Raw genomic sequence first — 14021 nt, 5'->3', positions numbered from 1 at the left:
TTTTCATTTCTCTAGGGTATATGCCTCAGCGTGCAATTGTCCCTGTTCTCTCTTGGCTTTTCCATTTCTCCCCTATTTTCCTCCTCCTGCCCCCCCCCCCAGGGCAAGAGACGCCAAAACTCATGGCCAAAGGCACCGGCCAGCCAGACAGCTAGGAAGTGCTTCCCTGTGAAGGGTTCCAGGGGCCTGACAGATACTGGAGCACAGACTGTACCTGAAACTGTACCCAGGCTGGTGGCAGCCTCTGTCCAGATCTCGCCTCTAACCCTGGGATCTCCACGCCTGTGGAAAATGCAACTTCTTGGGTTTGGCTCGTCAAGTTTAGAAACTTGCCTGACAGGAGCTGAAATTCAGGGGTGTTATGGAAGCAGCATCTGACCTGGAAGTTGGCAGAGCTGAGCTAAGCTCTTGCTAGTTCACAGCCTTGCCCTGGGTCCATCACTTCCCCTCATGTCCTCCTTTTTCTTGTCTTTAAAAGAACTTACGTGATCTCTACATTCTCTCTCAACTCTCGTATTGTATGAGGCCTAACAATTAAGTTTGCAAACTCATCCCAGAAAAAGCGCTACATACCTCATTGCTGAATATCACTATGGTCACCTTAGAAATACTCCCCTTGGGAAGCTATGCAGACGCCAGTGCCTAGTCCACCCTTCAAAGCAATGTTGGAACTCTTTTTCTGGAATGGCCATCAGAGCTGTCGTCGTATTACCCTTGATGTCCTGAATGTCATCAAAATGTCTTCCTTTCAATATTTCCTTTATCTTCGGGTAAAGAAAGAAGTCATTGGGGGCCAGATCAGGTGAGTAGGGAGGGTGTTCCAATACAGTTATTTGTTTACTGGCTAAAAACTCCCTCACAGACAGTGCTGTGTGAGCTAGTGCATTGTCGTGATGCAAGAGCCATGAATTGTTGGTGAAAAGTTCAGGTCGTCTCACTTTTTTATGCAGCCTTTTCAGCACTTCCAAATAGTAAACTTGGTTAACTGTTTGTCCAGTTGGTACAGATTTATAATGAATAATCCCTCTGATATCAAAAAAGGTTAGCAACAGCGGTGCAACAAGTTCGCAAACTTAATTGTCAGACTTTATACTTACGACCATGGAAGAGAGTGAAGTTGACCGGTCCACACAAAGATTGAGCCCATTGCAATGGCTTTATCAACCTGGATGTCTGACCAACTGTATGGGGTCATCTTCCTTCTAGGGCCATCACAAGCCTTGCTTGAGCACCTGCTCAGTAGAAAGCTCTACACTGAAGATAAAAATATCCATAAGCCATAGACTCTGGCCCTCAGGAGCTCAAAGCCAAACCAAAGAGCCTCACCAAATTTCCTACGCTGGGTATGGTTCTGTAAACACATTGTAACCCTCTTTATCCTGTGTGGGACATGATTAAATGATACAGTCCATTTGATATGACAATCTGTTTCTTTTATAGAGCCCAGGGTAAGATAAGATTAAAAGAAGTGCCACAAAGGAGAACAGGAGAATCTTTCATCTCTAGAAAGTAATGAAGACAGACCCCAGATATGAGAAAGGTCTGGCTCTAAGTGGTGCAATCAAATTATATAAGGCTATAATGAGCTTGACACAATTGGATTTCCATATGCGGCTCTCAATACCCAGTACTCACCGAACGCAATAGCGGCCACGTCCTCTAATATCAGACAAGGAACTTGCTTGAGTGGAGACGTCTAGCTGAGGGGAAGGCTGCAGCAGGACTCCAGGGAGAATTGTCCTGGACCTGAATGAATGTTCTTTGCTCAGAGAGAAGAGAACGCCAGCACTTCCGTACCACCCTTTCTCTTCCGGGTACCCCTTTCATGCTGTCCACCTAGAGGAGCGTTCTTCCTCGGACGTACAGGCAGATCTTCCAGGTTAAGTCCTGGCCTCTTCCTCATATTTAGAAGCCAGGGAAGGGAGGTGAGTTGTCCCTGCAGGTGACGTGCTGTCCACAAGGGACCTCCCAGGAAACAAGAGACAGAGTGCATCCTCTGAGCTTCTGTTGACAGCCTGAATACAAGTCCCTGGCCTCCTTTTAGCACATGAACCAGCCCAGCAGGACACTTGGAAGGGACACTCCCCCGTGTTGGGGAGAGGCTGGACATTGCCACAATTTCCCAAGGATTATTCTTCTGCTCAGAGGCCATGCTGAAGTCACCTGTGGACTTTCTCAGTCGGAAGGAGGGACCCGTGGGTCCCAGGAGGGGCTCTTGTGTTTTCAGTAGCAAAGGCTTGGAGCTGGGTCTAGAGTTATAAGAGCCCAAACTTCCAACTGCATTTTTTTAAAACCAGCAGGAGCCCCTCTACTGTTCCCTTCTTCCTCTCTCCCCAAGGTTCTTTTCTCTTTGGCCTCGCTCTGTGGTTGTGCTGCTGTCATCATGACACTGATTATGGCTATTAGGAATGAGAAGGGCAGCCGGTATCTGCAGTGCGTCCCGCCCCTCCCACTGCCCTTGCAAGCAAGAGAGATGGGCTTGCACTGAGGGACCAGGAAGCTGTCCTGCAGGGGCTCTGCTCAAGGCTTCCTAGGTGGGAGCTGGGAGATTTTCCGTTGTCCAAGTTAAAGCCGAAGAGGTGTTTGGAAATGTACTCCATCCCGCCCTCTCTGGCACACACATCGGGCCACCTTGTCACATTCAAATGCACCTGCACTCATCCCCACGGACACACACAGCAAAATATGCTTAATACTGACACATCCGTGCGTGAGTCCACTGCCAGAGACAGACAGACATGCAACTATAAATTCATTCATTAACTTAAACACTACCAGGCACTGGGGATACATAACCAAACAAAACAAAAACTCCTGCCCTCCGGGAGCTTACATTCTGACGTGGCGGAGAGACCGTAGCAAGATATGTGTACAGTACTTATCCTACCTTAGTAATAAGTGCTAAGGGAAAAACAGAAAGTGGAGGCGGGATTAAGAAGCCGTGAGGGGCACACATGCACACTTCTCGCTTTTCTCAGCATGAACCGATATTTGGGCACCTGCATCGCAGGGGTCACTGGACCCCAGGGCAGAAGCAGAGAGCTATAACACGTGCTCCTGGAAAGAGCGCTCCGGCTAGTTGGAGATGAGAAATACTCAGACATGAAACTTGTGGAAGGAGGGAGGACTTGGATGAGTAGTACTTCTCCTGCCAGCGTGACACCCAGCTGGAGAAATGCGGGGAAACCCCTAGGAACTCTGACCATGACCGAGCTACACAAAGCGGGCACACAGCGTCTCAGACCCAGGCCTGGGGCCCGCAGACAGAGATCGTGAGGCTGGGAAGAAGCAGCTTCCTCTCCTGCGTCTGACATGACCTGGGAACCCAGCCTCGCTGGGAGAGCCCCCGGCACCAGCACCGGCTTTTCCAGGCCTGCTGTCTTTAGACCTCACTCTTTGCTTCTCTCTGCCAATCACAGAAGGCCCGCCTTGCCAGGATCCGTGTGGCCAAAACAGGCAGCTCCAACGCCTACCTGCACAGCAAGCGCAATGGGCTCCTCAACGAGGCTCTGGAGCTGATGGTAGGAGCTTCCAGGACTTGGGCTGGGAGGTGGAGGGGACCCTGGGCTTGTTTTTTCTTCCCGCCCCACCAGCACTTGGGCCGCAAAGCCCCCGTGTGAACCCTGAGAAGGCCATGTTTCCAAACTTCCCCCAGGGAGCAGCCCTCCTCCACATACGTGCCTCTCCAGGGGATTGTCACTGCTCCCCCTAAGCCAGCTTTGGACCCAGGGACCCCAGCCCAAAGGCTACCAGGTGCTATGGTAACCCTCAAAGTTGATTCACCCACATTTTCCTGGTGCCCTCCTACCTCCTGTGGAGAAATGAAGGGGATGGAGAAAGGAAGCATTGCCAGCTCTGTACTCAGTCTCTCTTCTCTTCTCACTAGGGCACCCCGGAAGAGGAATCCATGGGCAAGACCACCTCACTCATCGAGAGCCAACACCATCACCTACTGCACTGCCTGGAGAAAACCACTGTGAGTCCCAGCCCATGGCCACCTCCCCTGGCCCTTATCTGAGGGGAGAACTCACAGAGTGAGAATTCAACTCACATCCTCACTCTGGGCCGAGATTCTGAAATCGAAGTCTGTCCCCTTCAGCTCCCAAAAGTAGTGATGAGGTCTCTATCGACCCTCAAGTCACCAGGGTAGGGACACCAGTGGTCCTGCAGCAGCACAGAGGAGGACATTACCCCCAGCCCTTCCAGAGCCCCTGACATCAGGCCCCACGGCCCATTTCTCGGTTACTGGGGGCTAAGGAACGGCTGTGCCTATTAGGTTCTCAGTTCTCATGGGCACCACCCTTCAAAACTAGGGCTGAATTTATACTCGATTGCTATAGGACCGTAAGAACATCAAGTTTTGTCCTGTCCCCGGGGCTAGGTTGATGCAATTTGTGGGTCCCCTTGCTTCCTACATTCCTCTTTGAACAGGAGGCGGTGAGTGGAGGAGGCAGCACATACATTTTGCTATTCTTACCACTCCCTCTTAGTCACCCTGCCATCCCCAGGGAGGTCAGCTGCTGAAAAGCTCAACAAAATGGAGTTGTGGTTTCAGGCATCCCAGTTGGAATGTGGGACGATGCCTGTGCTTCACGAACAGACTGAAAGGAAAGGCAGTGGGGCCCACCCTGGACCCTTGGCAAAAAGTGGTAGGAATCATAGGGAGGGAGCAGCCCCGGAGAGACAAAGCCAAACCCTTTCCTGGTCCTTTCTAGAACCTCCCTCCCCAAAGAGCCTGTAGCCAGGGCTCAGCACACCCAGGAAGAACTTTCTAAATGTCCCACATCCGGGCCTCCCTGATGCGGGGGGCGGGAGGGGGGGCATAGGTGCTGTTAGATGACTCTTACTGTGAACCACATGTGGACACCATGGGTGGCGGTTAAACCCAAGGAGGACGCCCAAAATGGAAAGGGACTCTGAAAACGCTAGTGTCCAGATATATCTGACATTTCTTAGCGGTAAGAACTGTATAAGTGTATCTAGACTTTCTCTCAAAGACTCAGAGCTTGCCAAAGGGATAGGGCCGGACCCAACTGCCCTTTCCAAGTTGCATGTGCCGGGTGGAATGTGGACACTGAAGGGACACGGGTGGAAATAATCTGGGTTTGCAGGGCTGGAATGCTGGCGTTGAAGGGGTGGAATGCTGGATTTGAGGGAGAGAATGTCAGATTGTGGGGATGGGGTACTGGGATTAAAGACTGGAATGCTGGATGTTGTTAGGGAGGAATGTTGGGAGAGGAGACGCAGAATGTTGGGATGGAGGGAAGGAACGCTGGCTTCGAGCAGGGTCGTGTCGGAGCCAAGGGGTGGAATGTCGGGACGAAGGAGGGAGAATGCTGGGACCAAGGGCTGGAATGTCGGACTCAAAGGGTGGAATGCTGGGATTGAGAGACTGAATGTCAGAACTGAGCTTGGGAATGCCGGAATGCACAATCAATGGTGTTCTTATCTTCTGTTGGCATGTTGTCCTGTAGGGGTTGTCCTATCTTGTGGATGATTCCCTGTTGTCTGTTCGAACCTCCACCATCAAGGTATAACTTTTTAAAAATTCAATCGATGTTGTTCTTTCTGATTCTTCTGAGTCTGTGGATTCTCCTTTTTATCCCCTGGTCTGGTTCTCTGCATGTGTTGTTGGTTCTTCCCACTGCTGCCACACCCAGTACCAGCTCCAGCTCCCAGATTTTGTGCTAAACTCCCCCAACGGCCTCTCGGATGCCCTCCTTGGACCTCCCCAGGGGCTAGGAGGGGGTGGGGGAACATGGCACCAATGGCGGCATCCTGGGAGGAGTGTCCATGGGCCACATCTGGGCCACATCTGTGCCGCTCCCCAGCTCCATTGGGGGTCCTGGTATTGGCTGTCAGGCTGGTCTCTCCCTGAACTCTGTTCTCATGCTACTTCTCTTCAGCCTTTCTCTGCCCTCTGGCAGCCTTGGTCGGATCGTTGATGATATAGAGTTTTAGTCACCTTGCCCATACAGCCATTTTTCAGTTCTCTTGGGTTCCACTCCCCCCTGATGCCCTCTAGTCAGGAGGCTGTTAGCATTTCCTTGCCACGCTTACACTTGACTTAGGGAATCCTGTTCCTCCAGGTACCCCTGTCCCATAGTCAGGTGAAAAGGAAATAATTAAAGGACATCATAATCCTGACAATTGGACCCCGTGAGCCTTTAAGAGCAAAGTGCTCCAAATTCTGTGAACAATCCAGTGCCTTTCAAAGCTTGTGTCACACTTACCCAAGATTCGTAAGGATCTCACCCATTAAATCCAGAAACGCCAACCTAGCAGACCCACTACCAGTAGCAGTGACTCCTTGGCTGCCCCCCCACCCCCCGCCAGGAGATCCTGTGCACAGCCTGCAGAGTCAGTCAAGTCTTTGCTTCCAGCCTTGACGATGTCACTAAATCCTGCTGTCACCTCTGTATCCCTTCAGCTCAAAGCTGTAGATGGAGTGTGTGTCACATCATCATTTAACAGCTCCGATCTGATGGCCAGGGCTGCCCGTACAACTCTCTTTCTGTCTTCATTTGGTGCCTGTGGGACATCACCCCTCCTGAATGCCTGTCTGTGCTCCAGGCGGCTGGGAGCCCTTCTCTCCCGGCCCAGAACAGAGACAGGCAGCTGTCCAGAGTATGGGGGCCCATCCCCCCCTCCTCTCTCCTTTTCCTACTTCCTTTCCTTCTGCTTCCCGCAGAACCACGAATTTATAGACGAGCAGATGTTTGAGCAGAACTGCATGGAGAGTTCGATGCAGAACTACCCGTCCACAAGAAGTCCCTCGCTGTCCAGCCACCCAGGCCTCACGACCACCTGCTGCTCCCGTCGTAGTAAGAAAACCACACACCTGCCCAATTCTAACCTGCCGGCCACTCGCCTGCGCAGCATGCAAGAGCTCAGCACGATCCACATCCAGGGCAGCGAGCAGCCCTCCCTCACCACCAGGTGGGTGGCTGCCCTCCCCATCACTCCCAAAGGCTGGAGCCGTTCCATTCACAGGATTAAAGAATCTCAGCATTAGGGGAACCTGAGGGTCCTCTAGCCTTCCTGTCCCCTTACCTAATGCATGAGCCCCCACCTCCCTCCCACACCTTCCTTCCCATCCTTGCACGTTAACCCAAAAGCCCTTTATATGCTTTGGAGGACACTGTAGCAGGCTCAGGCCCAGTGTGGGGTTAGATACCAGAAAAAAATAACAAGAGAAATCCAAAAATGACCTATCCCAGTGCAAAGAATGAACTGACCGTTTTCTCAAGGAGATAATTTTCACAAGTGTGTTAGGCGTGGCTTGTCCCAGCCTGATTTTGAATCACAGGCTGACTTTTCCCTCCTTTCTCTGCTTATATTTAGGCCACTTCCCACTACCTCCAGTAAGTGGCAAGGCATTCAGGGAAAGCAAGTCCAGTGGCACCCAGGATAGGTAAACAATCGCTGGAGGGAAAGCGTAGGCTCTGAATCCCAAAGCCCAGTATCCAACTTCGCAATTGTTGGTAGTCTAGGAATAGCCATTAGAATGGATAATTACAGGCTGATGACCAAAAAGAAGACAGAGGGACACCCAAACCTCCTCCAAGTTTCTATGAGCTAGAAGTCTAGGGGGTCGAGGAAACTCTGGAACACTGGCAAGAGGGACCCTCATGAATTCACTCTTTTTTCATCCCAGTCGCTCCAGCCTTAATTTGAAAGCAGACGACGGACTGAGACCAAACTGCAAAGCATCCCACATCACGACAGCCATCATCAGCATCCCTACTCCCCCGGCGCTAACCCCTGAGGGGGAGAGTCGGCCTCCCCCTACCAGCCCGGGCCCCAACACGAACATTCCTGCCATAGCCAGCAATGTTGTCAAGGTGTCCGCCTTGTAAAACCACGGGACAAGAGGGCCAGCGTGGGTAGTGGGAGCCAAGGGGGCTGGCATGCTGGTGGGTGGCCACTGGGACCACTCCCACCCCCTCTCCCCACTCTTTCCGCCTGCCCTGTTGCACCCCGAGCACTGAAACTTGTGCCTGGAAGGAAACAAGGGCAGCAAAGGGGCCCCTGAGGTTCACTGCTGCTGGCTGCACAAAGCCCTGTGACCCTGCCTCTCACTGGGGCCGGAGGAAGGGGGGGTGGGGTAGGGGACGGGTCGGAGGGGGCAGAGGCTACGCACCCGTACAGGACCTGCAGGGGGAGCCTCAGACCAAATCACAATTGTTTCCGGAGACCCCAGTGAGGAAAGGACAAGACCAAGAGCAGCACAGAGACCAGAGTTGTCACATGCAAAACAGGAAGAAAATATAACACTGTGTATTTAAGCACCTTTTCAAGGCTTTTAATGGATAATATTTATTCATGGGAAAAGGTGGAAAAGAAAAACACCAACGGATTTTTGTGAAACGTTTTTTTCCTCCGCGAACCCAATACCTTTGAACCAAAACAATGCGTCCTTTTATGAGGGTTGGTTTTATTTTTGTTTTGTTTTGTTTTTCTCCTTTTATATAGCAAAGCTTTTAGGCTAAGAAGTCAGTGATTGCTGAGTTCTCTCTCCACTCCCCCAGGTGGGTGAGGTCAATTGAATCTGGGCCTCCACTGCCCAGCTGACCTGCACGGAGCTGCCAAGTGACCACACAGCAACATTTACCCCGTCTGTCCGTCTTTTTTTGTCCCTGTACCTCTCTGCTTCGCCCCCTGGCTGTTTTTCAGTGTCCAGCCATCTGTCTCTCCATGGACCCCAGTGAGCCTGAGACACGCCACCTTTGGGCACCTGCGGGCGTGTGCCTGGGTTCTATTTGTGGGAAATGCAGCTGTGGAAGAGACAGGAATGAAGCACAAACAGGCGAGTTTAGGGATGAGGGAAAGCCCACTTCGTAGACGTAAGTGCCTCCCTCACGGCTGGTGTTGGCAGTTGCCATTTCCAGGTTAGAAAGGGAATGACCAGACTGATCACACTGGGATCTTCAAAAAGGAAATAGCCGACTCTTGGTGTGTGCCCACGGAGAGGGCAGCAGACCCCGGGGCTCGCAGCTGCCATCGGCCTCTGTGGCCCCCAGCTGTGTGCCCTCCTTCCCGGAGCTCTGCCAGGAGGCCCGGGGAGCAGTTTCCTGCAGAGAGAGCAAAGGTACGCAGTGCACACCCTGCTTCTGACTTATCTCACGCCGGAGGCAACTCCCACACGGAGGCTGAGCAGGCAGGTTGAGCCTGTGCCTCACAAAGGATGCACCAGAGTGTGAACGCAAGTCGGAGATGCTCCATGATTCTTACCTGGTTGGAAGGCAAGATGCCTTGAGGTCTGAAGAGTCATCAGGCCTGATGTCCCTGTCCCTGAAGATAACTGAAATGGGGGAGAAGCCTGATCACCTCCTTGCAAGTGACAGAGTGAATGTTGTTTCTGGGAACCTGGACAGTATTTCTGTCCTGGTGGCTTGCACCCTGGTGGGGCTGGGAAACAGCATTTCTGGACTCCTATCCGTTTTCACTGCGTATAGCAGCTGGGTGGGCCTCGGGGTTCGTGAAAGGCCCTTCCCGTGCTCCCCAATCCCCAGCTACCCTCGGGCAATCTCTCTAGCCTGGCCTCTCAGATACAGGAGCTCGTCAGGGGCTCATTATCCATTCTGCAGTTTAGTGGTTAGCTGTTTAACCGTAAGCCAAGAATTTTTCTACCCACCACAGCCATCTAGACAAGTTTCACTAGCCAGGAACCTGAAACACCTTCAATGGGCTGCCCTGCGACCCCGGCTCTACTGACCCCATCCATACAAGCAGAAAGGCAAGGCGTTATGAGGTGGCACCTAACCGACGGTGGGCAGAAGGGCAGAGGAAAGGGAGCCCTCTCAACAATCTCCTTCTGCTCCCCATCCTCGACCAGAGCCCTTTCTCTGGGTCTGGCCTCAAGCATTTCCCCCTAACATGAGAATGGGGTGGTTCTGGCCCTCTGAGCTTACGATCTAAGTCGACAGAAGAGCTTTACCACTGCAGAGGAATACATTTGTGTGTGTGCGCGCACACACACACACACACACACACACACAACCTAAACACACCTGAGAATAAGTACTTAAATACATTCTTCATACACACCTCTCCTTAGGGAAGGCAGAAGGCGGGGTTGGACTCCATTTAGAGGGCAGGTAAAGGACTAGAAAAGGAATTTTTCTTTTGAAAGAAGGGTAATAGAACAGTTGGGAAGTATCTCAGTTTACATCATAAGAACTGAGTGGGGTAAGTGACAAGAGGTAAATAGGAACGTGTTTGCTTCTACATACAAGTTGCCTCTGTTTAGAACAGGTCATCGCAGGGTTAGAATAATGACTGGTCCAACCCAGGACCTGTTTGATAACACACCGAGGGAACTATAGCGGTTCCCACAGAACTTAATCGACAGATTTGAATAATCATGTCCCAAATAACTTCCCATTTTTTGACAGCTCCATTTCCAAATCCCACATTGTGCCAGTTCCTAAAAGACTGTTAGACCATGCCCTTCATCGCCATCCCCTGATGTAGCCTCAGCCGAGGATGACAGACCCAGCTCACCTCTGGTCCAAAGGATGTCAACCCACGAAAGTGGCCCATGTCCACAACAGAATACAGACCACACTGCTGCATTTGTAAGTAAACAAAACAGCCAAAGTGTTCCCAATCAGGTTAGTAAGTCGAACCCACTGGCCGGTGACTGAAGAACCAGGATATCAGGGTTTTCTGGGGGCAGTGGGCCTTCTGGTACAACTCTTCAGCTTTCCTAGTTCAGGAACCATTTCAGCGTAATAGCAGATTCCCAAAACTACCTTTCCCGTTCAGTCCCACTCAGCATTAGGGAGGGTTAAAAAACAAACAAACAAAAAAACAACAGTCTACATTTAGATGAATGGAAACTTAGAAAATATAGTACTAAGAGTACATCAGAACTAGAAGAGATTCAAGAATCTCTTTAACAGTTTACAGTATGGAAAGCTGAGCCCCAGAGAAATTAAGTGACTTGTTAAAAGGCATGCAGTCATTTAATGACAGAACTGGGACCAGGACGCAAGTCCCTTGGCTATTGGTCTGATGCTTTTCCCATTACACCCACCGCCTCTCAGAGCGACAATGCTTCAGAGAAGACCCATCAAAGAATACATGCAATAACTAGAGATACAGTCTTCTGCAAATGTCAGTGCTACTTGGACACAGCCCCTGGAAACCACCTGACTGGATTAATACACACCATACTGTGGAAACCACCCTTCCCTGGGTAGAACCGACCATGGACTAGCAGAGCAATTCTATCAAAACTAGGTGAACAAGTGAACAGGCAGGTTTTTTCCGTCTAATGCCATCTCTCAGTGAAGAGAGGGCTAGGACATTTCAAAGCATACTGCCTACGTCCTTCGATCCTTACAACCTCTGACAGTGGTAAGCCCAGCTACATCCTTCATTCAGCAAGAGGAACGCCGGCAGGAAGAAGCTGAGTGACTGATGCAAGTTCACTGTGATTGCGGTCCAGGGCTCAGCCATCTTGTCCTGGGATATTTCCTGCACATCACGCGGCATTCCTTGGAGGTTTGCTTATATTTTTAATACCTGGATGTCAGGGGTGGTGATTAAAGGTGAGGAGGAATTCCATTCAGAACCACCCTAAGCCAGGGCCTCCAGAAGCAAACTACTATTTCTCTTTCATCCCCTATTTTCTTTAGTGTCAAGCTCAGGATTAACTGCATAGAATCCTGTCCAAAAGATCAGATATTCTCGATGGCAGTTGAACACGTCAGTCTGCAATCACACAAGAGTAGAATAAGGCCAGCAAGCAGAAAAGTGAAATGAAGAAAAACAAAGAGTTTGAACCCATAGCCATGATTAACACAAAGGTCAACTCACGGATATGCTGCGTGTGGACTTGACCCAGTTTTCAAGCTGATTCCCACAGTTGATGCTCATGTTACTTGTTAGAATATAGGCAGGGAACGTGTACATTGAGACATATACCTAGATTTTTCCTTTTTTTTTTTTTTTTTTAAACATTGTAGAGGTACTGGTTGAAATTGAGCTGAATTCTATCTGGAGGTTTTTCATGAATTCCGGTGGCCCAGACTCCCTCACTTCAATGACCAGGTAATTGCAAGGCAGAAAGATCCCAATGCTGGGATCTTTCATCCCTAAGGTAGTTATTAGTTTCCCTTCCACACTAGTCGGCATGGTAACCACGACAAACAGGAACCTGACTTTCCCTTTCTGATTTCCTTATGAAATCTCATCTTGTGCAAAGCTTTAAAACAACTGGATGAAGGAAAAACATGGTCATGACCCATGACCCTTACCTGGAGCCCAAACAGCGTCGGGAAGAGCATTATTAGAACTAAGAGAAAGTGGCTATCAGCAAAAACAAACAACAGCTTTAAAGGGGTTCCTTTTGAGTCTTGTTTTCTATTCAGAATGTTCTCTGTTTTTCTCATCAAGTGTGGGAATGACATTTATCTTAGCAGGTTACTTAACTACACTGGGTGGTGTCACTCTAACCAGTGTAGGGCACTGACCCAAGTCTTGGGGGGGCTCCTTGGACCAATAGACTATTTTACAAACCAGGGAGGTGGGAGGGATGGTATATTTTTGATAATCAGACATTCCAATGTAATGTTTTCCTTAGTGGTCGGTCATCCCCCCCCCCATTAATGTTATCGTGAAAAACATCAAGTGTGTTCTTTTCTATTTTCGTATCATAAATGGGCTTTGCTTACCAATATCACAATGGCAAAGAAAAAATACTGTACAAAACTGCAGGAAGAGAAACATGTGAAAACTTTCTATGGAGAAAAAAAAAAAACAACTCTTGAGTTTCCTGTCGTCTTCTTTTCAAACTGTAGTGCATATGTTAAAACGTGTATCATTTACAGTATTGAGTCATGTGCCACTGCTGTACCTCATGTATCCAATCTGGATTAAACAAACGATGTGCCACAAACCCTACAATGAGTGTGAATGTTTATTTGAATACCAATTCTCCTGCTACACAAGAAAGGAAGGGTCATTGGAACACGGAAGCTTTCTGTCTTGCTAGAGAAGCCGCAGACTCTCAGAAGGGTACTTAAAAGTCTTGTCTGATTGTCCTTCCTTCGCCCTCCCCTCCTGTGACATCCCTGTCACTTACCTCTGCTAGTCATGGATGTTCCCTAAAGGGAAAGCATGTGATTGCATTTGTCAACAGCTCTATTTTGAGGCCCGGCCCTGTATTACGGAAACAAAATCTGCCTTTGTGTATCAGTCCGGGTTCTGCTGAGAATACACTGACTGTTGACTCCTTCATCTACACCAAAGTCTCAAACTAAACAAACAAAACCCCTCAAAACGAAATACTATATAGGGAACAGCAGAAAGCTTGGGAGTCAGATGACGGAGGCTCACGTTTCCATTCTATCACTTACTTATATGACTTCACATCAGTCACTTTTCTCTTGCCTTCAGTCTGTTTCCTCATATTAAAAAGGGGGTCCTTGGATTAGATGTCGTGACTATCTGCTGTAACCTCAGCCATTCTGACTTATGTAGTGAGACCAACAGGCATTTTCATGTCACCAGAAGGCGGCAACAACGGGAACCCTTTGACTTTCCCAACAACCAGATGCCAGTCGATGAAAACTGTCACAGAAATGGAATATTAAGGCAAATGCATGATGCTCAAAGGTTCTAGAAGTTGGCCCTGAAATTCGTTTCCATCACTGATGCTCGTACCCTGATCACCCACTAGGTGTCACTGCAGATCCATAACTCAAATGTTTTCTGGAGAAAAGTAACTGGAAACCAGACGTACGTTGAGCAGTAGGTGTTCTTTTTCATTAAAAAGCACCAAATGTTAACTGGGACAGACGTGTTTGTTCACAGAGGCACAAAACAATAAACATACTCTGCTGAAACAAGAGAATAACCTTGTGATGGAGTTCCAATGTCAGCTACGACTAGCAAAAAATTAATTCTATTTTTTAAGATTAACAGGTTTATTTACATGCAAGGGGAGGAAAACTCTAAAACTTCAAACTACTCCCTTGTTTCATACGAGCTGATCCGCAAGTACTATAATT

At 49.5% G+C, this 14021-nt stretch overlaps 1 protein-coding gene across 3 annotated transcripts in view; it reads left to right on the top strand.

Moving 5' to 3' along the window:
- Positions 1-12912, top strand: part of KCND3 (potassium voltage-gated channel subfamily D member 3) — a 199853-nt gene extending 186941 nt beyond the window's left edge. For 2 of the 3 annotated variants that reach the window (XM_074319027.1, XM_019730429.2), the window contains exons 4-8: positions 3420-3521; positions 3887-3976; positions 5475-5531; positions 6692-6939; positions 7658-12912. In XM_074319027.1, the coding sequence (XP_074175128.1) occupies positions 3420-3521; positions 3887-3976; positions 5475-5531; positions 6692-6939; positions 7658-7859 (699 nt within the window). In that variant the 3' untranslated portion in view covers positions 7860-12912. The remainder of the gene's footprint in view (positions 1-3419; positions 3522-3886; positions 3977-5474; positions 5532-6691; positions 6940-7657) is intronic. The other variant, XM_019730431.2, reaches the window with a different exon arrangement.
- Positions 12913-14021: the final 1109 nt, after the last annotated feature.

This window comes from Rhinolophus sinicus, linkage group LG14 (genome assembly GCF_036562045.2).
Source record: "Rhinolophus sinicus isolate RSC01 linkage group LG14, ASM3656204v1, whole genome shotgun sequence".
Taxonomy (NCBI): Eukaryota; Metazoa; Chordata; class Mammalia; order Chiroptera; family Rhinolophidae; genus Rhinolophus; species Rhinolophus sinicus.
Note: the sequence above shows the minus strand (reverse complement) of the source record. Positions and strands in the feature narration are given on the sequence as shown.